We start from the raw sequence: 21,524 nt of genomic DNA on the forward strand, positions 1-21,524 counted from the left end.
TAATAGTCCCGACCTCATAGAATTGCTGTGAAGACCAACTGACACAACCCACGTAGCCACTTGGCATGTGGTGCAAGCTCAAGAAGTGATAGCTTATTATAATTATTTATTGCTGTTGTTATCCCCTCTGTTCCTGCTACAAGAAATTCTTTCCCAGTAAACTTCATTCTTGTCCCCAGGCCTGGTTCACAGCCATACTGAATACAATTCCGCATGCACTCACCATGCTTTGTCACAGAGCTACCATGGTGCATGTTGGGGGGACCACACTCACATTGTGTCTGTGTGACTAATGTCCCTGGAGTTGTGCAGTGCACAGCCTGCGTGGCTGTATGGGGCAGATCTGATCGGATCTCCTAAAAGCAGGAGTAAGCTGCCCACTTTTACTTGTGCCTGCTCTGTTGCTGCCAGTTGATGATGCCTGTCAGCTGGTGGGCAGCCCTGGAGTGTGGATGGAAGAGCAGGCATGCACCTGGTTTCACTTAGTCCGGGGGGAGAGGTGGCGTGGGAGCCTTGGGCCCCAGAGAGCCCTCTGGACCTCCCGATGGACAGCCAGGCTCCAAAGCTGTGAGAAGTATAGAAAGCCCACAGTTGGTTTCCAGTCCTCGGACTCTTAACTTGGGCTTGGCTGACTCTGCAGGTCTCTGATGAGGAGGTGACTGCCCCTTGCTGAGGCTCCTCTGGAGACACGCAGCTTCCCCAGGGTGGGCATGTTCTCTCCTCCAAATTCCCCTTCCTTCCATTTCCTTTGCCTTTCAGTTCCAATTCCTTCAAATTAGGAAAGGGACCCGTGGAAACCCCACACCTCCAGAGCTCCTGGGAGGAAGCCGAGGGTAGGAGAGAGCTGCATATGGAGATCAGCGAAGACAGCTCAGGTCTCCCGCTGGGGTCAGTCCAGCCCCGGGCTGGGGCCCTGGGTCTTGCAGGCACAGTTGGGGCAGCCCAGTGGGTTGGGGTCCATGCCATGGCTGCAGATGTTGGGGCTTTCAGGGCTGTCGGCAGCAGGAAGGGAGGTCCCTTCAGACTGGTCCAGCCCCGCCGGCACCTGGGCTTGGCTGGGGTCCATGGACATGGCCAATTTGGAGGCATCTCTGGATGTGGGACCCTGGGTTTGCCCAACCTCGTGGGTAGTCTCGCCTGATGAGGGGGCGGCTACTGCCTGGTGAGGCTCCTCGGGGGGCAGGCAGACTGGGGCCAGCGAGAGCCCCTTCTCGTCCCAGCCTGGCTTGGTACGGATGCCCACGGCCTTCAGGATGGCGTCCATCTGCTTGGCATAGTCCAGGTGGCCACTGACCTGCAGTAGACAGCAAGAGAGGGCCATGGTGGGTGTGTGGAGCCCAGTCCTCCCCAGGGACCCCAGCGAAACTTCTGGGCCTCAGCCTTGCATATAAAGACGAAGGATGTTTCTCTAAAAAATCTGGATCCTCTGGGGGCAGGAAGGAATCTCCTGATAAGCAGAAAGGTGGGACAGAAGCTCTCATTCTTTACATGAAATTTTTTTGTTTGTTTTTTGAGACAGGGCCTCACTCTGTTGCCCAGGCTGGAGTGCCAAGGAGCGATCTCAGCTCACTGCCATTTCTACCTCCCGGGTTCAAGTGACTCTCCTGCCTCAGCCTCCTGAGTAGCTGGGATTATAGGCGTGTGCCACCATGCCACTAACTTTTTGTATCTTTAGTGGAAAAGGGGTTTTGCCATGTTGGCCAGGCTAGTCTCGAACTCCTAGCCTTAAGTGACCCAGCGGCCTCAGCCTCCCAATGTGCTGGGATTACAGGCATGAGCCACCGTGGCTGGCAGCTTTTTTTTTTTTTTAAAGGACGGGCTTTTTGTCAAAATAGCATGAGAGAAAATAAAAACAAGAAAAAAGAGGAGAGAGATGAATTCCGTCTCTCTCATCCAGGCTGGAGTGTAGCAGTACAATCATAGCCCACTGCAGCCTTGACCTTCTGGGCTCTAGTGATCCTCCCACCTCAGCCTCCAGGGTAGCTGGGACTACACGTGCATGCCACCATGCCTGGCTAAGTTTTACATTTTCTGTAGTGATGGGGTCTTCTATGGTGCCCAGGTCTCGGACTCTTGGACTCGAGCAATCCTGCTGCCTCAGCCTCCCAAAGGGATTACAGGCCTGAGCCACTGCGCCCAGCCCATGCCTGCAGCTCTAGGCTACCCCAGAAGGGCTCTGCTGCTCACTAGTCGTGACACCTTGGTCAGGGCCCTCTACCCCTCTGGCTCTCAGTTGCCTCCACTGTAAAAAGCGGAACACAAGGGTAGCATCACTAGAGGTTGGCTGTGAGGATTTTCCCTGGAAAAGTCCCCGAATTGGAAAGAAAGCTATGGCACAGACTACAAAGTACTGGCTACAGCTCACTCTCCTGTTTCTCCTTTAGTCACAAGGACCCAAATTTATAGCTGGGCACACTCCCCAGGCTTCCTCGGAGCTAGGAATAGCATTGTGAGTAGTTTTGGCCCATGAATTGAAGCAGTAGTGTTATGTGGTGTTCCTTGGAATTCTCTTTAAGAGGAGGAATGCTCTTCTTCCCTCGTGTCCTCTTTCCTGCTGGCTGGAATTCAGACAAGATGGCCAGAGCTTGAGCAGCCATCTTGGGCCATGAGTCAGCCCACTAAGGAAGGCAGAACAAGCAGCAAGAGGGAAATTTGGTCCCTGAAGACTGTGGAGTGGCATGCCAGCCCTAAATGGCTTATTCTGGTTTCTTTTATGTGACAGAATCGACCCTCCTGTATTTAAGACAATTAGGCCAGGCACAGTGGCTCGCCCCTATAATCCCAGCACTTTGGGAGGCTGAGGTGGCAGAATCCCTTGAGCCCAGGAGTTTGAGACCAGCCTGGGCAACATGGAGAAACCCTGTCTCCATAAAAAATACCAAAATTAGCTGGGCATAAGGGTGTGTGCCTGTAATCCCAGTGACTAGGTAGGCTGGGGTGGGAGGATTGCTTGAGCCTGGGAGGTCACGGCTGCAGTGAACCACGATTGTGCCACTGCACTCCAGTTTGGGTGACAGAGCAAGTCCCTGTCTCCAGAAAAAAACAAAAACCAAAACGAAAAACATTAGGAGAGCCTCTGTTCTATGGGCCTGCATCTTAGCTTAGACAAAGGCCAAGAACTCAGAAGTGGCCGCCCCCTTCGTCAGTCATATGTCCATCCCATTTTTGTGCGGGGATGTGTTGGTGAGTGACGAGTAGGGGTGTGATGTAATAATGGCCAATGCCTGACACATAGTAGGTCCTTAATACATTGCACCAAATCAGCTTATGACATGTACTCCTTCGATAGGTGTCAGCTGCTAATTGCAGATGAAGAAATTGAGCCACAGAGAGGTAAAGTGACTTACCCAAGGTCACACAGCTGGAACACCTCAGGGCTGGGATTGAAATCCAGGCCTGTTTCTAAAGCCTTTTCTCTTCAGAGAAAATCAGCTGGGGAAGGGATGTTACAAATCATCCTCATTTTACAGAGAACAGCAAAGCCCAGAGTGGAGTGGTGGTTTGCTTTATGACACACAGCGCATGAGCAGCAAAGCCAGGTGCTGAGCTTGAGATGCTGCCTGCAGAAGCTGCTCAGATCTGCCTGAGATGGAGCCTCGCGTTCTCCCCAGCCAGTCGAGGGGGCCTGTTTGGTGCCAAAGACACGCACAAGACCGAACTTTCCTTTAAGGCTGAAGGGGAAAGCTTTCTTTTAAAAAAAAAGGATGGGAAAAACACCGGGGAGGCTTTTGTTAGGAATCTCAGAAAACAGCACGAAGACACTGCTGGTAATATGTGCGTTTCCATTTGAATCACAAATCACACTGTGCTATTCAGATGATTTCTCAAAGACACAAAAAGACAATTCCCTGTACAGTTTTGTTATTTTCTCACCACTGGAATCTGCCTATCTCTCGTTCCTGTCCTCACAAATGCTTTTAAACAGATTCCAGTGAAAATACACACGTGTATTCACACCTCTAAGTGGCTTCTAGGACCCTGGGTTCCGGGTGGTTGTCAAGGCAGAGCCAGAGCCCCTCTGCGGCAGGACACATATTTAGTGGCTGCAGAGCCTGAGAAAGAACCTAAGTTTGGACTTTCTGAGAAACTGGGGTGCCAGCCTTGGCTCTGTCTCTTACTAGTGACCGGGCCAGTCCTCACAATCTCCAGAACCACAGCTTCCCCATCTGTAAAATGAGAGTCATGATCTTGGATGATTGCTGCAAGGAGTTCAAGGGCCTGGCACTTCAGGGGAGCTCAGAGAATGCTCTCTTCTGATATTATGTTCCTATATGATCCAAAACACTTTCTTTTTTTGAGACGGAGTCTCACTGTGTTGCCAGGCTGGAGTACAATGGCATGATCTTGGCTCACTGAAACCTCTGCCTCCCAGGTTCAAGCTATTTTCTTGCCTCAGCCTCCCAAGTAGCTAGGATTACAGATGTGCACCACCACACTTGGCTAATTTTTATATTTTTAGTACAGACAGGGTTTCACCATGTTGGCTAGGCTGGTCTTGAACTCCCAACCTCAGGTGATCCACCCGCCTCGGCCTTCCAAAGTGCTGGGATTACAGGCGTGAGCCACTGCACCTGGCCTTTTAAATTTTAAATGTAGAGATGGGGTCTTTATTGTCCAGGCTGATCTCAAACTCCTGGGCTTGAGAGATCCTCCTGCTTCAGCCTCCTAAAGTGCTGGGACTGCAGGCATGAGCCACCATGCCCTGCTCCAAACACTTTTACAGAGATGTTATGCAATTTGAGTTAGTGATACCTACCTAAAGGAGCTGGCAGGAAGAAATAATACAAACCATGAAGCACAGCACCTGGCACACAGCAGGTACTCTGTAAATATGAGTTCCCTTACTTTAGTTTCCTAGAAGTAAGGGATGGAGAGTAGGGAATTAGCTAGGCTGATTGATTTGGGAGCCCAAGATGGCTGCTCAAGCTCCAGCCATCACATCTGAATTCCATCCAGCAGAAACCTCAGACCCACAGGGATGAACGATAACTGCCTCTCTAAGGATAAACAAGAACTGCCTCCTTATACCTTTTTAATGTTGTACAGGACTGGGGCCAGTGCTGGGCAGAAACAGGCCAGGAAGGAAGGGAGGTGTTTGTGGCCACTGGCTGCAGCTGATATCAGATGGAAATTCCACTGAACGCTATCCTAGAACACACAGCTCTAGCCCTCCTTGACTACAAGTCGGTCCAAGTCTCAGGCAACCCTAGTCACCGGGCCACCCCTCTGCAAAGACCCAGGGGAGCAGTTGCTAGGCAGAGGTCCAGTTTTACAGTTAGCTGCAGAGATGACAGAAGAGCGGGGAGGTAGGTTGGGACAGGGCTTCTCGGCACCCGAAAGTTCTGGCGTCACTGATACTGGTGAAGATTCAGCCCCTGACCATCTCCCAGGCTGTCTTGATTGAATCTGCCAGCTGCCTGGATACACACTGGATGTGATGGGCGTGCAGAAGTCTTCCACGGCTTCCTGTGCTGGCAGGGGCCTCTGTGGACACCCCGTGACAGCACTCATAACCTGTCATTGTCACATGCTCATGAAGTTGCGTTCTCTGACAAACTGTGAGCGCGGGGGAGCAGGGACCGCTTCTCACTCACCTCTGTGCCCCACAGCCAGCCCCGTGCATCGTGGGAGCTCAGTGGTGACCAAATCCCCTCAGGTACAGATGGGGTCCAGCCCTTCCTCTTTCTGCCTCACAAGACACCCCAACTTATCCAATCAGAAGCTGCTATCACCCACCTCTGCCTGCCCCAATGACTCCTTCCAAGCCCATTAGGCCCCTTTGGGTGCTTTTACCTCTTGGACCTCAATTTCCTCATGTGTAAAATGGGGCTAATAAAATGGGCTAAAATAAAATAACACGTGGGCTGGCTGTGTGGCTTTGATGAGATCATACATGTAACAGGCTAATTGGCGCAGGGTTAGAGGTCACTACCAGAAGCCTCAGAGCTGTGTGAATGGAGGCAGTACCCAGGGAGTGGTTAAGAGCCCAGGTTCAGCTGGCTCTACCACTCACATGCCATGATGCTGCCCGCAGCCTCAGTTCCCACATCTGTACAACAGGTACGATAACTATGCAGGATCTCTTTGAGGATCGAATGACTTATCCCGATAAAGCATGTGAGCTGTTGGCTACTGTGGTTATTATCGAGTGCCTACTTCATGCCAAGCCTTTTGCCAAGTTCTAGGCCACCTGGCATTTCCTCTGGGACATGAAGAGTCTTGCTGTGGGCTGGGTCTCTGCACCTCAGAAGCCTCATGAGTTGGTCCCTGGAGTGGCAAATCCCCCACCCACTTCCAGTTTCTCCTACAAGGAGAAACTGAAGGGCAGGAGCGCAGCTTCATTCACCCCAGAGGGGGATGTTCACAAAGGGCCCTGCTGTATGGTTGCCCCGGCAGGGATAAAACAGGTCCTACAGGTCTCCGTTGGGAGCAGAGGGTGGCCAGCGCTTTCCCTAACGGCAGTAACGAAACTTCCCTTGCCAGCAACTTCTCCAGCAAAATGTTTTCAAGGAAAACAGGAGGCCAGCACAAAGGCAGTGCTAATTACCTCTAATTACCCAGAATAGGAAAGCACTGCTTTGGTGATGTGCTCCTAATGTGATAAAAAGCTATTATTAGGCAGGAGCTGGGAAGCTGCCATGAAAACAGTCTGAGGAGGGAGTGGAGTCTCCAAAGCTGCTGGTCCCAGAGGCAAACAAACTGGAGGTGGTGGCAGGGGCAGGCCAGGAGCGACTACGATTAAAGGAGGACCTACTGTGCGTCAAACATTTACATGCACTGCCCTGAAAGTTAGGCATTTCCACCATTTCCTAGATGAGGACACAGACACAGAGAGGTTAAGTAACTGGCCCAAGGTCACACAGCCAGTAAACCAGAGGCAGAGCCAGGATTCTAAGCCAGGCCTCTCTGGTGCCAAAGGCTGTGCTTTTCCTACCTTATTCCATTCCCAGTAGAAATCAGATCTTGCAAAGGCTTTGCAGCATTAAGGGCTACTTTCTTCTGCAGATGCCTTTTATCTCTGATTCTTCCGGCAAAGGGAGACTCCTGGGGTGCTGAGGTGCAAAGTCCCTGCTCCCCTTCACCCCATTCATGGTACAGGGACCTTGAATAGGACACAGAGCCCTGGACACAGGTCAGGAGGCAACAGCTCTGAGTCCTGTTGATAGTGACAGGATGCAGCCAAGTGCCTAGGCAGGTAGGGGCGGGTCACTGGTGAAACCCCACCTTCAAGCCAAAAAAACAGGCTGAAAGACCGAACTGCTGATCCCAGATGAAAACCGCAACCCAGAGTGAGAACTTCTGTTCCTGTTTGCCCACCCTATTCTGAGCACATAAAAGCCCCGAGCTCAGCGACACTGGGGTGGCGGGGGCTTTCCTGCCTTTGGGTAGGGGAACCACCCCCACATCTCCTCTCCGCAGAAAGCTGTTTCATCACTCAATACAACTCCCGGCCTTGCCTACTCTTCAATTGTCAGCATATCCTCATTCTTCTCAGATGCTGGACAAGAGCACGGGACCCACCAAGTGCGGGTACCCAGAAGGGCTGTCACATTGGGCTTCTGCTTCTGCCCTCACCAGCGGAGGACAGCTGCCCCACGCGATGGAGCCAGGGGCCGGCTGAGCTGTCAATACATCGCCATTCACTGGGCTGCGGATGGTGGAACTAAAACAGCTCATTAGCACACTAACACCCCCTCTGGGGCTTTAGGGTTGCGGGTACTGGGGCCTGGGTGCTGCCACATTCCCCTTAAGGTGACATGCCTGGTCTGGCCACAGGCCCCACGTGGAGCTTGCTCCTGTGTCGGTGCTTGGAGTGGTCAGTCAGACCCCACACTTGCTCGTTCACATGCTCCCTCCTGCAAGGGGCTGCGTGTGGGGGGCTGAGTAGATGGGAGACCCCTGCTGCAAGTGTGGCAACGGGGCTGAGAGAAAAATCCTGTGTCACTGTGGTTCGTTGGCCTTGTGACTCAGCTGACCTCATTCCTACAGGGACGTGGGGAGCACAGCTTCCAACCTGGGTTCAGAGTCCAAACCTACAACTCTGGCTATGACTCCATGCTCCTGAGTCTCAGTTTCCCAATCTGTGATTTGGGAATGCTTAATACGTCCTCTAGGGAGCTGCGAGGTTTACAGCACGTGTGCCAAGTCTATCTGGGATGAAGTTGGTCTGAAAGGCTTCTTGTGGCTCCGGGACAGATGCCCATACCTGTCCTGTGAAGGCTCTTAACTAGGAGCAACAAGTTTTATAAATGGATGAGTCTAGAAACACCTCTTACTCTACCCCAGCTTGTAGTTAGGAAAGTCAGGAAGGCACAGGGTGGCTTCATTTGTGCTCCTCCGGTGGGTTAGGAATTGTGTCTTAGGGCCCTGGAAGTTATTTTTTTTTTGACATGGAGTCTAGCTCTGTCACCCAGCCTGGAGCGCAGAAGCGCCATCTTGGCTCACTGCAACCTCTGCCTCCCTAGTTCAAGTGATTCTCCTGCCTCAGCCTCCCAAGTAGCTGGGACTACAGGCGCCCACCACCATGTCCAGCTAATTTTTGTATTTTTAGTGGAGATGGGGTTTTGCCATCTCTGCCTCCCTAGTTCAAGCGATTCTCCTGCCTCAGCCTCCCGAGTAGCTGGGACTACAGGTGTGCAGCACCACATCTGGCTAACTTTTTGTATTTTAGTAGAGATGGGGTTTCACCATATTGGCCAGGCTGGTCTCGAACTCCTGACCTCGCGATTTGCCTGCCTCATCCTCCCAAAGTGCTGGGATTACAGGCGTGGGCCACCGTGGCTGTCAGGGCCCTGGGAGTTTAAGGGTGAAGATACAAGTAAGAATGAATTGGCCCCAGTGACCTGGTGTCAGGCTGAGTGAGAGGCCTGGGTGACCTCTGGGCAGGGACATGGCTGATAGACTTCATGGGCAGCAGCACCTGAAGTTTTGATTTTGTTTTTTGTAGAAGAATTCCCCCATGTTATCAAATGCTCAGTCAAGTCTCGAAAAACATGCAGCCCAGTGTGAGCCACCCTGGGGTGGCAGGGGTGGGTCAGGGGCCTAGCTTCATCGGCCATTGAGATGCAGTGGCAGAGTGGTCAGAACAGGCAGCTGCTGAGGCTGAATGGGGAAGCCAGAGCGCCCCTCAAGCCAGGGGACTTTTAGATGCCTAGAAAGGAGTCTAGTCTGTCTTCAGGTAGGAAGTGCTCAAACTACCATTAGTGGAAACTGGGAGATATGGTTTAGCTGTGTCCCCACTCAAATCTCAAGTTGAACTGTATTCCCATAAACCCCATGTGTTGTGGGAGGGACCCAGTGGGAGATAATGGAATCATGGGGTAGTTTCCGCCATACTGTTGTCTCGGTAGTGAATAAGTCTCCTGAGATCTGATGGCTTTATAAGGGGAAATCTCTTTTGCTTGGCTCTCATTCTCTCTTGTCTGCCACCATGTAAGACGTGCCTTTCATCTTCCACCATGATGGTGAGGCCTCCCCAGCTACGTGGAACTGTGAGTCCATTAAACCTCTTTTTCTTTATAAATTACCCAGTCTTGGGTATGTCTTTATCAGCAGCGTGAAAACGGACTAATACGCAGATAACACTTGATAAATAGCACTTGATAAATGGCAGCCAACGACATAATAACCACAAACCAAAGATTCTGTTCTCAGGGTCCCCTGACATTGCAAGGGGTTGTATGGGCTGAAGTTGGCCTGTGCTTGTAGTTACAGCTTATTTCTGCCCACCCCCGTCCTCTTCCCCTGTGGGGCACCTCTCCCACTGTTTCTCATCCCTGCCTGGGCTGGGGCTACATTCTTTGGCTTCAGACCTGGGTTCGAGTCCTGCTTTGCCATGTTCCGGCAGTATGACCCTGGAATGCCTCTAAGCCTCAGTGACCTTGTCTGCACAATAGGGACAGTAGCGGCTGTAAAAGGCTTAGGGCAGGCTGGGAGCAGTGGCTCACACCTGTAATCCTAGCACTCTGGGAGGCTGAGGCAGGTGGATCACCTGAGGTCAGGAGTTTGAGAACAGCCTGACTAACATGGCGAAACCCTGCCCCTATTAAAAATACCAAAAAAAAAATTAGCTGGGCGTGGTGGTGGGAGCCTGTAATCCCAGCTACTAGGGAGGCCTAGGCCGAAGGATTGATTGAACCTGGGAGGTGGAGGTTGCAGTGAGCCAAGATCGCGCCACTGCACTCCAGCCCAGGCAACAGAGATCCCATCTCAAAAAAAAAAAGAAAAGAAAAATTCAAGTGGGGTTTGTGTGGCTGCCCAGCAGGTGCCCTCCCACCCCATTCCCTGCAAGAATTCTTTCTGACCATCTGCCCCTGCACCCCAGCCTAGTTTTAGCTGCATGGGAACCCTCAGGGAGTATGTTTAAAATGTGGACTTATGGCTCTGCCCCTAGAGACTGATGTAGAAGTTTTGGGTAGTGGGACCCTGGGCTCTGCATTTTAAAGACATTCCCCAGATGCCCTGCTCTGCATCCCATCCTTCCACAGTCTGGCAAGCGGGTGCTTCTGCTTTTGGTCTAGCCTAAAGCTTTCCACCTGTGTCCTCTGCTTGCTCCAGCTGCTTCTGGCGGAGACACATAGTCCTGACTAGTGAGCTGAGACAGGGCTGTTGGGCAGCCCTTGGTGGAGGGGACTGAGGAGTGGGGAACGGCAGAATTACAGGAGGAAGAGTGAGGGCTCTGGAGGTTCAAATCCAGTCCTGGTCCTGTTCATTGCTAATTGTGTATCTGTGTGGTTTTTGTTTTTTAGAGACAGGGTTGTGCTCTGACGCCCAGGCTGCAGTGTGGTGGCATGATCACGGCTCACTGCAGCCTCGATCTCCTAGGCTCAAGTGATCCTCCCACCTCAGCCTCCCGAGAAGCTGGGAGTACAGGCACATGCCAACACAACCAGCTAATTTAAATTTTTTTTTATAGAGATGGGGTTTTGCCATGTTGTCCAGGCTGGTCTCAAATTCCTGGGCTCAAGGGATCTGCCCTCCTCAGTCTCCCAAAGTGCCAGGGTTACAGGCATGAGCCAGTGCGCCTGACTCCAAATGAATTCTTATGATCTCTCTCCTGTGGCGTGGAACAGGCTTGGGCCACTGTCTCCATGGGACAGGGGTGGCTGGGCTGCAGCAACTAAGCAAATGCAAAGCCCCAGGGGGGACAGGCCAACACTCACCACAGAGGTCAGGTCCACGTTCTCCACCCTCCTGTCCTGCAGCAGCACGGGCTGCAGGCCGGCGACGCGGAGCTGCACCGAGGATGTGCGGTACACGAAACTCAGCAGCCAGTCTCCCCTGTGGGAGGGCAGAGAAGTGTGCAAACATTAGCACCAACAGCCTTGGACAGCCCCAGGACAGGATGGGCCAGGCTGCCTCCTGGGGAGGCCTGGCAGGACCGGAGCTTCTGCGGGAAAACAGGGCCCCTGATTGCACGGTGGGGATGATGATGGTGGAAGCAGCAACAGCTGATGCTTTTGGAGCCTGGCCTAGGGGCCAGGCATGGTGCCTTGGGCTCTGCACAAACACCAGGTAGCTCAATGAAGGCTGTCTGCTTTGTTCCCAGCTGGGTCTCCAGAGCTATGAACAGTGTCTGGCATGCAATAGAGGAATATCTGCTCAATGAATGAATGAGGAATCTGGATAAAGTTCTTGAAAAGTCAGCATGTGGCTCAGGAGAGCTGCTCCCAGCTCGGGAAAGGTGGCTTGTCCAGGGCTCCCTGGAAAAACAAAGGCAGAGAAGGAACGCCTGTGAAGAGGGGAGGAGCTCTGGGGTCTAGGTGCCCTGTCTGTGGGCTGGAGGGACCAGCTTGGCCTTCCTAGGACAGGCTCTGCCAAGGCTGCAGGTCCTCCCTACCCTCAGCTATCAGAGGAGGCGAGGGTGGTTGTCTTGGCAGTCACAGTGCTGCGAACATTCCTCTGCTTTCAGAGGTGCTATGACCCCCACTCCCTGAACCTGCCCCCAGCCAAACACTGCCCCTATGCTATCCAGAGGAAATGACCTTGGACCCTCTGCTGCCCATTTCTTCAGGTGCAACGAGCACTATCTACAGAGGACGTGGTCTGAGGGGCCCCTCAAGGCAGCCTTCCCTTGTAAACCCTTGAACTGTCTCGGGATGTAGCTGGGCCATCCCAGGGCCATGTCCTTGGCCTTGCCGCCCAGCAAATCTGGGCACAGGAAGGTTCTGTTCTCCCCTCAGCACCCCAGACTCAGATCCAACTCAGCCCATCCTGCTGTCTCTTATTTGGACTAATTCCGACTCTGGTTTGCATCGTGTTATTTTTGCATATTTGATCTGAAAGAAGGACCCTCCCTCACTGCAGGGGGTAAGAATGGCTGAGAGGTAGGAGGCCGGGGCTGGAGTCCCAGTGGCCCTGTTTATGCGCCCTGCTGTGTGACCATATGCAAGTCCCCCACCTGTCTGGGACGCAAGGGGTGGTGGTGTTCTCTGGGCCTCTCCAAGTTCTGACCCTCTGTGGTCTCTGAGCATGTGGGTTCATGAGTACGTACCACTCTGAAAACCCCTAGGAGGCCTGGGTTCCTGAGTTGAAGGGTCCTCTACAGACTCTCCTTTTGTGTCCCAAAATGAGCTCACCCATCCCTAACTCCTTCCCCACTGTCATCTGCCCAGTCCTTTAAGTAGAAACCAATGTCTTGGATGCCTCCTCCCCATGGCCAAATTATTGGAGTTCTGCCAATTCTTCCTCCCTTCTTCCCTCCAATACCTGTCCCTTCTGCCCCAGCCCTGAGAGCAGGCAATCCTCCCTCCCCACACCATGGATGAATGCAATGGCCTCCTCACCCGGCTCCCTGCTCCTGGCCTCACTTACCTTGAGCCACTGGGGCCTTTCTAAAACACCCATCTGACCACTGCCCTCCCTTAGAAGCAGACCATGGCTCTCCATTGCATATGGGCTTTCTCATCTAGAAAATTCCTTCACTCTCTCCAGAGAATAATGCTTTCAGGTCCTGATGATCATCGCAATATTGAGGGCCCAAGAACAACTGTCTAAGAATGGATGGTTGTAGGGCGCACTGGCTCATGCCTGTAATCCCAGAACTTTAGGAGGCTGAGGTGGGAGGATTGAGGATTGCTTGGGCCCAGGCGTTTGAGACCAGCCTAGGCAATATAGGGAGACCTCATCTCTACAAAACACACAAAAATTAGCTGTGTGTGGTGGTGTGTGCCTCTGGTCCCAGCTACTTGGCAGGCTGAGGCAGGAGGATCACCTAAGCCCAAGGTGGTTGGGGCTGCAGTGAGCCATGATTGTGCCACTACACTTCAGCCTGGGCAACAGAGTGAGACCTTGTCTCCAAAAAAAAAAAAAAAAAAAAAAAAAAAAAAAAATTTAAACAAAAAAAAAAAAAAAAAAAAAAAAAAGACTGGACAGCTAGAGGGAAAAAAAAGGGAAATCTACGCAAGTTGTTTTATTGAACTTTTCATAAGAATCCAGCGCACCAAATACTGGATATGAGGATGGTCGGGAAATGTTACCATACAGCTGGGTATAAATGCGCAAAGACAGCGTCATCCCTCCAAAATTATTTCTGTTGTAATTATGACAACATTTTAGTTAACATGTGAATTACATGTTAATTAATTACATACTCACATAGGATGTAGGGACAGAGCAGGAACACAGGTTAGAAGGTTCTGTACCCTCTCACTGTGCTGAGCAAACCAGGGTCCTTTATTGGCATTTAAGACCTTCTCCACCCAGCTCTCGACCACACAGAGCCAGGTTCAATTCCCCCCTTGTCAATTAGGAGCTGTGTGACCGTGGACAGGTTGTTTGACCTTTCTAAGCCTCGGTCTCGTCATGGTATCTTAGTTCCCAGTGTTGGTGGGAGCGTTAACTGAGGTGGCACAGGTTACACACAGGTGTCAGGGAGCCTCAGGCATGGCTATGAGTGCCTGTGCTGGGCCTGTGTGTGCTGTGTCGCCTCCCTCTGGCTCAGTCTGCACTTCCAGCCGCTGATCAGAGTTTCTATATCCATCCTTTTAAAATTCACCTTGGACATCCCCTCCTCCAGGGAGTGCCCCTGGGCCTCTCCACCCAATACCATCTATTTCTTTTTTGAGACAGGGTCTCGCCCTGTTGCCCAGGCTGGAGTGCAGTGGCACAATCTTGCCTCATTGCAGCCCCTGCCTCCTGGGCTCAAGCCATCCTCCCACCTCAGCCTCCCAAGTTGCTGGGACTATAGGCGTGAGCCACCATGCCTGGTTAACTTTTTTTTTTTTTTTTTTTTTTTTTTTGTTTGAGACATAGTCTTACTCTGTTGCCTAGGCTGGAGTGCAGTGGTACAATCTTGCCTCATTGCAGCCTCTGCCTCCTGGGCTCAAGCCATCCTCCCACCTCAGCTTCCCAAGTAGCTGGGACTACAGGTGTGCACCATCATGCCTGCTAATTTTTATATTTTTTTGTAGAGACAGGGTTTTGCCATGTTGTTCAGGCTGGTCTTGAACTCCTTTCTGGGCTCAAGCGATCCTCCTGCCTCAGCCTCCCAAAGTGCGGGGATTAGAGGTGCAAGCTCTAATCAGGTCACTGCGCCTGGCCTCCATCCAAACCGATTATTTGTTCACCCCTTGTGTGGCTGGTACTTGTTTCTTTATGCTGTTTGCTACACATCCTCCTGTGTTTCCCCTTTTCTAGAAAGGCAGAGAGCTCCCTGAGGGCAGGCCTGTGCCTTAGTCGTCCCTGTATCCTCAGCTGAACCGGGAACTGGCTGCTGCTCTCTCCCAGGCCCTCCAGGCGAAGCTGATGTGCAAACCCCAGGCTGAACCACTGCCGCCTGCTGAAGGCAGACACAGCTCACCCACCAGGCCTCAAGCCACCTGCAGGCAGGGATCCTTCCTGCTCCTTCTTCTGTCATCCCCTCCACACATGGCACCTGGGGCCGAGCCCACAGGGTGGCCTCTTGTCCCTGGGCTGCAAGGAGCCCCGCCGAGGACTCGGAATGCAGCCCTCTCACGGTGGGGTGAGACAGGCCTGAGCTCATATCCTGGCTCTGCCTGTGGGACCCTGGGAGAGCCACTTGCTTCTCTTTGAGCTTCACTTCTTCAAGGATGTGATAGGCAGCTGTGCTATCACTGCAGCTAGCTTCCAGAAGGTTCCTGAATAGCCCAGGTAAGTGAGTGGATTTACAAAGAGCTTTATTAATGTAAATTACACACGAGTAAACTTGTGAAGTTGGGTAGTGCTAGCCTGAATCCCCTTCCCTCTCACCCCCAACGTTTAAGTTCACAGCAACCAAAAGGCCTTTGGAGGCCAAGAATCTGAACTCCTGGCTGGGGCTTAATTTAACCAAGAAACTACAGTTGTTTTGATGTACACTCTCTTCCCTTCCCTCCTTCCCTTTCTTCTTTGTGCTCCTCCTCCTCCTTGCTCTCCATAGAGAGATGCCCCAGGTCTCATAAAATAATTGAAAACTGAGTGTATGCGCCTCAGTTCTCAGCAGAACAGATGGGTTTAATAAGATTTTGCTGAGTTCCCACTGCACACATGCAATGTTAATTCTTTCCCTTTGCTGTTTATAAAAAGTACTAAAAAATCATGTGCTAGGTAAGTATGCCAAGTCATAAACATAACTGTTATCGTTTAATACCTACTAAGTGCCAGTTCTTCTGCTTCATAATGTCACTTAATCTTCTCAGGACCTCTGTACGGGAGGGACTATTATTCTTATTTTATAGGTGGGGTCACTGAATTCAGGGAAGCTGTTTGTCTAAACACACTCAAAAGGTAAATGGCAGAGGCAAGATTTTTTTTTTTTTTAATTTTGGATGGAGTCTGGCTCTGTCACCAGACTGGAGTGCAGTGGCACGAGCTCAGCTCACTGCAACCTTCACCTCCCAAGATCAAGTGATTCCTCTGCCTCAGCCTCCCGAGTAGCTGGGACTACAGGCACGCACCACCAGGCCCAGCTACTTTTTTTCATATTTTAGTAAGGACGAGTTTTCACCATGTTGGCCAGGACGGTCTCTGTCTTCCGACCTCGTGATCTGCCTGACTTGGCCTCCCAAAGTGCTGGGATTACAGGTGTGAGCCACCACGCCCAGCCTCAGGGGCCAGATTTTAATCTAGGACTGCCTCACATCAGTCTTTGTCCATTCCTTTTCTTCTTCTTAATTTTTATGTATTTTTTTGAGATGGAGTCTTGGTCTTGTTGCCCAGGCTGGAGTACGGTGGTGCGATCTCGGCTCACTGCAACCTCCACCTCCCGGGTTCAAGTGATTGTCTTGCCTCAGCCTCCTGCCACACTGCCTGGCCCAAGGTTGGTGCTCCCTGAGTTTGCTGAATGACTATCCCAAGTGACTGATGACGATGATTGAAAAAAACAGGAACATCACCTGTCATTCACAAAGCATGTATGTACCATGCACACACATACACACATGTGAACATGGACAATCATGTGCACACGTGCATGTACATGCATGCAAACACGCACACATGTGCAGCTCTGTAAATCCTTCAAGCATCATCACAGCTCTGAGGACTGTTGCTACCAGTATCCCTCTTTTACTGATGGAGAAACGAAGGCAGGTGTTAGAACCCAGGCCTGCGTGCTTCCAAATCATGAGCCTTAAACATCGCTGCTCTGAAAACACCTTCGCTTCATCCAGAGGCTGGATGCATGGGGCTTCTTCTTAGGTTAGTCTTAAGAGGCTCAGTTTTGGGTTTCATCCTCTCCTGCCCCAAAGTCTGGGTCACAACTTTGGCTGAAACCCTGAACCTCCTCCTTCTTAACCCCAAACAAGGGTTGCTTCCTTTCCAGCCCCACAGCCGCCAGCCTCCACAGGCCCCTCCTCTGTTTGGGTAGAGGCTCCCACACGCCGTCAGCCTCCTATTCTAGCACCCTGCCCTGCCTCCAAGGCAGCGCTCAGAAAGCTCAGCCTAAACCCCCAGCCCCTCCCTTCACTGCCACAGACTAACCTAGAAGCCTCCTAGGCCTAGTTCAAAGACCTCCCAATCTTTGTTGTTCTGTCTGTGACCCACTCGCCCATGTCCCTTCCCCCAGCTCCAACCAGGCCAAGCCGCCCCAGCCTCTTCAGTCATCCTGCTGCTCTCAGGCCTGACAAAAGAATACCTCAGGACCCCCCCGCTGTCTATCATCCTAGTGGAGAGATGCTGCCCAGATCAGATCACCTGGCCTGGGCTTGCTCCTTACAGGGCTGGTGCCCGGCCAGTTCCTGGGATCTTCCAGAACACAGATTAGGTCTCAAATATTTATCTCCAACATAGGGCCTGGGCATACTAAGTGCTCAGTAAGCACTTTCACCTCCCTGCGGGCACGAAGTTTGGACGGACCTGCAGTAGCCATTGATGATCCTCCCAGACACCACCTTCCGGAAAGGCTCCCAGTGCTTGGCGTCTCCCTCCACAGGCGCGCCCAGCAGGACCACGTCCTCGATGATCCCTTGGCAATCTGGCAAAAGAGTCCAGAAAAGGCCGTCAGTATCCCTGGCCACAGAGGGTGCCAGGAGGGACTCTCCAACAGCAATGGAGGAGACAAATGTCTCACACATACACATGCACACACGTGAACATGGACAACCATGTGCATATGTGCACGCACACACATGCAAACATGCAAACACAAGCATGCACAGGCATGGAGGTTGCCACCTATTGAGTTCCAGACCTTGAGTCAAGCCTCTTACATGCCTAATCCATTCATTCAAAGCTTCATTAACCCCATTTTATTTGCTTAATTTTAATTTTTTTTTTTTTTGAGACAGCGTCTCGTTCTGTTGCCCAGGTTGGAGTGCAGTGGGGTGATCTCAGCTCACTGCAACCTCCGCCTCCCAGGTTCAAGTGATTCTCCTGCCTCAGCTCCCCTAATAGCTGGGATTACAGGCACGTACCACCACACCTGATTAATTTTTTGTATGTTTAGTAGAGATGGGGTTTCCCAGTGTTGGCCAGGCTGGTCTTGAACTCCTGACCTCAGGTGATCCTCACACCTTGCTGGGATTACAGGTGTGAGCCACCACGCCTGGCTTCATTATCACCATTTTAGAGTTAAGGAAAACCAAAGCCATCTGCAAGATCACATGGCTAAGTTCCAACACAGCCTGAGCTGGAACCCAGGTCTCTCTCCACCACCCAAGAAGCTTACACCAGCTGTGGACTGTGGATGGATGTCTTCCTTCAGAAAAGACTAACAGGCCCTGGATCATCTTGCATGCCAGGTGGGAGATACCAGTACCTTCCTCTGCAAAAGGGTCCCTGGGATCTGTGCAGACTGGGTGGGAGGAGGGGGGTAAAGAGGAGATGGTGTGAATAGGTCCTGGGGTCAGGGAGAGCATTCGTCAGCTGCATCGATCTAATGATTCAGGAACTATTTCAGGTCAGGGCTATTCAAAGTGCGATCTGGGCTAGGGGTGGTGGCTCACCTAGTGTTGGTACCCCCAGCATTTTGGGAAGGTGAAGCATAAGGATCACTTCAGCCCAGGAATTCAAGACCAGTTTAGACAATATAGTGAGATCCCTGTCTTTAAAAAAGAAAAGAAAAGAAAAGAAAAAAAAAAAAAAAAGCCTGGGGCCGGGTGCAGTGGTTTACGCCTGCAATCCCAGCATTTTGGGAAGCCAAGGCCAGGTCACTTAAGGCCAGGATTTAGAGATCAGCCTTGCCAGCATGGCAAAACCCCATCTCTACTAAAAATATAAAAATTAGCTGGGTGTGGTGGCGGAAGCCCGTAATCCCAGCTATTTGGGAAGCTGAGGCACGAAAATTGCTTGAAACCAGGAGGCAGAAGTTGCAGTGAGCCGAGATTGGGACACTATACTCCAGCCTGGGCCACAAAGTGAGAATCCGTCACACACACAAAAAATTAGCTGGGCATGGTGGCGCACACCTGTAGTCACAGCTACTTGGGAAGCTGAGGCAGGGAGATGGCTTGAGCCCAGGAGTTTGAGGCCACAATGAGCTACGATCACACCGGTGCACCCCAGCCTGGGTGACCATGCCAGACCTGGTCTCAAAACCAACAAGCAAATAAACACCAAGCTGTAATCCAATTGTTCTGTAGGTCAGAAATAGAGAGGCAGCCTGTCTTTTTAAATCCTGCTGTGGACTGGAAACCAGTAGTTCCCAGATGGGCGTGTGGACCAGGCTCCAAGAAACGCTGCTCTGGACAAACAAGGGGTGCAAAGGCACCCCTCATCCAGTCTCTGTCCCGTCTTCTGCTTTATTTTTCTCCTTGTCACAGATCATTGTTAATCATCTGTCTCCTCCTCTAACATGGAGGTTCAATGAGGGCAGGGACTCCAATTAGTGCCTTATTCACGGCAGTGTGGCAGGGCCCAGAACAGCACCGGGTACAGATTTGGTGCTCAATAAAGATTTGAATGAATGAATGAATCAGTGAATAAACATCTCTCTCTAGCAGAAAAACCAGTTTACAGGCTTTGACATCAGGTTCAAATTCCAGCTTAGCCACTTCTGAGCTATGGGACTTGAACCAAATCGGGTAATTTCTCCAAGCTTAAAAGAGGATGATGATGCTAACCTTATAGGGTCTTTATGAGGATTAAGTCACGTGGGAAAAACCCCAGCACAGTGAATGCACAGCGGGAGTTCTTGCCCCGACTGGCCTGCCTGGCCCCCTGCCTCCCCCATGTGGCTCTTTTCTTTTCTTTTTGAGATGCAGTCTCACTCTCGCCTAGCCTGGAGTGCAGTGGTGCAATCTTGGCTCACTGCAACCTGCAACTTCCACCTCCCAGGTTCAAGCTATCCCCTGCCTCAACCTCCCAAGTAGCTACAGGCGTGCACCACCATGCCTGGCTATTTTTTTTTTATTTTTAGTAGGGATGGGATTTCACCATTTTGGCCAGGCTGGTCTCAAACTCCTGACCTCAGGTGATTCGCCCGCCTCGGCCTCCCAAAGTGTTGGGATTACAGGTGTGAGCCACTGCACCTGGCTGACTCTTCCTTATGGTCTGAGTTCCCTCACACACTGGGAAGCTGCATGCTCAATTCATTTTTGGAAAATGTGCTTGGCTGGGGCAGCTTCGACCAGCTCTGCAACTCTTTTGCTGAGTGACACAGGACAGACGGCTTCCTCTCTCTGGGCTCCAGTTTCTAACCACAGTGGTTTTCCATTCGGGCTTCCACATCAGAGTTTGTCTGAATACAGGGCTCCAGGCCATTAAGAGTTTGAAAACTCTTGTACCAAGTTCTCTGAGGGCGTCTCTGGCTCTGAGGTTAAAAGACTCCATAGCACAGAATTCTGGTTTCACTCCTTTTGTTTCCAGGATGATGATAATCTGGCAGAAGAATTTACAACTTCAGTAAACTGACAGTTTGTGGTGAACAGCAAGGATGGCTCAGATACCCTCCAACATAAGGGATATTTCAGGTGTTTTCGTTGTTGGTAAGGCTGTTGCTAAAAAGGCCCTTACAGATCAACACGATTTCCCTTGGAAGGCAAGGAAGCAGGCTCAGAGAGGGGATGGGGCTTGCCCAAGGTCACACAACCAGTGAGAATAATAAGCCTGGGACCAGAACCCAGACTGCACCCAGAGCTGCTGGCCTTTCTCTCTGCTGTCTGCCATAACAACGTGCACAGTGATCATACGCGGGTTATCGGTGCTCCCACAGTGCCAGATGGTGTAGACCCAGGGCTAACCATGAGCTCAGCAGCTTTCTCTGGGGGCCGGCCATTCAGGGCCCCTTCGCTGCCAAGCAGAGTCTTGTCTGCTAAGAGCTGGGGCTGCTTTTCAAGCCTTGGTGCTGCTGCTGCCTGCGGGGCTGGGACCCCTTGTGGCCAGCGGCAGTAACAACAGCACTCCTGAGCCACAGTCAGGATCCAGGGACAGTTGTCAGGAAAACCTAAAAAGGGAGTTGCCTGTGACTTTAAACTGAGACTTGTAGTGGAATCGCATAAAATGGTCCTGAGGCTGGGTGTGGTGGCTCACGCCTGTAATCCCAGAACTTTAGGAGGCTGAGGCGGGTGGATCACTTGAGGTCAAAAGTTCAGGACCATCCTGGTCAACACAGTGAAACCCTGCCTCTACTAAAAATACAAAAAATTAGCTGGACATGGTGGCAGACACCTCTAATCCCTGCTACTAGGGAGGCTGAGGCAGGAGAATTGCTTGAACCCAGGAGGCAGAGGTTGCAGTGAGCCGAGATCACGCCATTGCACTCCAGTCTGGGTGACAAGAGCAAAACTCGTTAAAAAAAAAAAAAAAAAAAAAAGTCCTGAGCACAGCCAAATCAAACTGGCAACACATTTACCCATCTCTGAAGCCGGACGGGCCGCTGCCAAGCTGGGACCCTCCCCTTTTCCTCCTTAGACAGTTGCCATGCCCAGATGTACACTTAGATTTTAAAGATTTGCTCCCTGCATGGCTGCAGACCTGGAGATAAGCTACGTGGCAGGCTCTAAGTAATGCATGGTGTTAGCTAAGGGGGGTTGGCAAGAATCACCTTAGACTGGGGTGTTCAATCCTTTGGCTTCCATTCGCCATGCTGGAAGAATTGTCTTGAGCCACACGTAAAATACGCTAACAATAGCTGATGAGCTAAAAAA

At 51.6% G+C, this 21,524-nt stretch overlaps 1 protein-coding gene across 6 annotated transcripts in view; it reads right to left on the bottom strand.

Annotated features, from left to right (window-relative positions):
- Positions 1 to 66: 66 nt before the first annotated feature.
- The window catches only part of TMCO4 (transmembrane and coiled-coil domains 4), a 108,971-nt gene continuing 87,513 nt past the window's right edge, over positions 67 to 21,524 (bottom strand). For all 6 annotated transcript variants that reach the window (XM_017506179.2, XM_037730377.1, XM_037730381.1 and 3 more), the window contains 3 exons: positions 17,296 to 17,413; positions 11,163 to 11,280; positions 67 to 1,294 (listed from right to left, as the gene is read on the bottom strand). In XM_017506179.2, coding sequence (XP_017361668.1) covers positions 890 to 1,294; positions 11,163 to 11,280; positions 17,296 to 17,413 — 641 coding nt within the window. In that variant the 3' untranslated portion in view covers positions 67 to 889. The remainder of the gene's footprint in view (positions 1,295 to 11,162; positions 11,281 to 17,295; positions 17,414 to 21,524) is intronic.

Source organism: Cebus imitator, unplaced genomic scaffold, assembly GCF_001604975.1.
Source record: "Cebus imitator isolate Cc_AM_T3 unplaced genomic scaffold, Cebus_imitator-1.0 Scaffold15, whole genome shotgun sequence".
In the NCBI taxonomy this organism is placed as follows: domain Eukaryota; kingdom Metazoa; phylum Chordata; class Mammalia; order Primates; family Cebidae; genus Cebus; species Cebus imitator.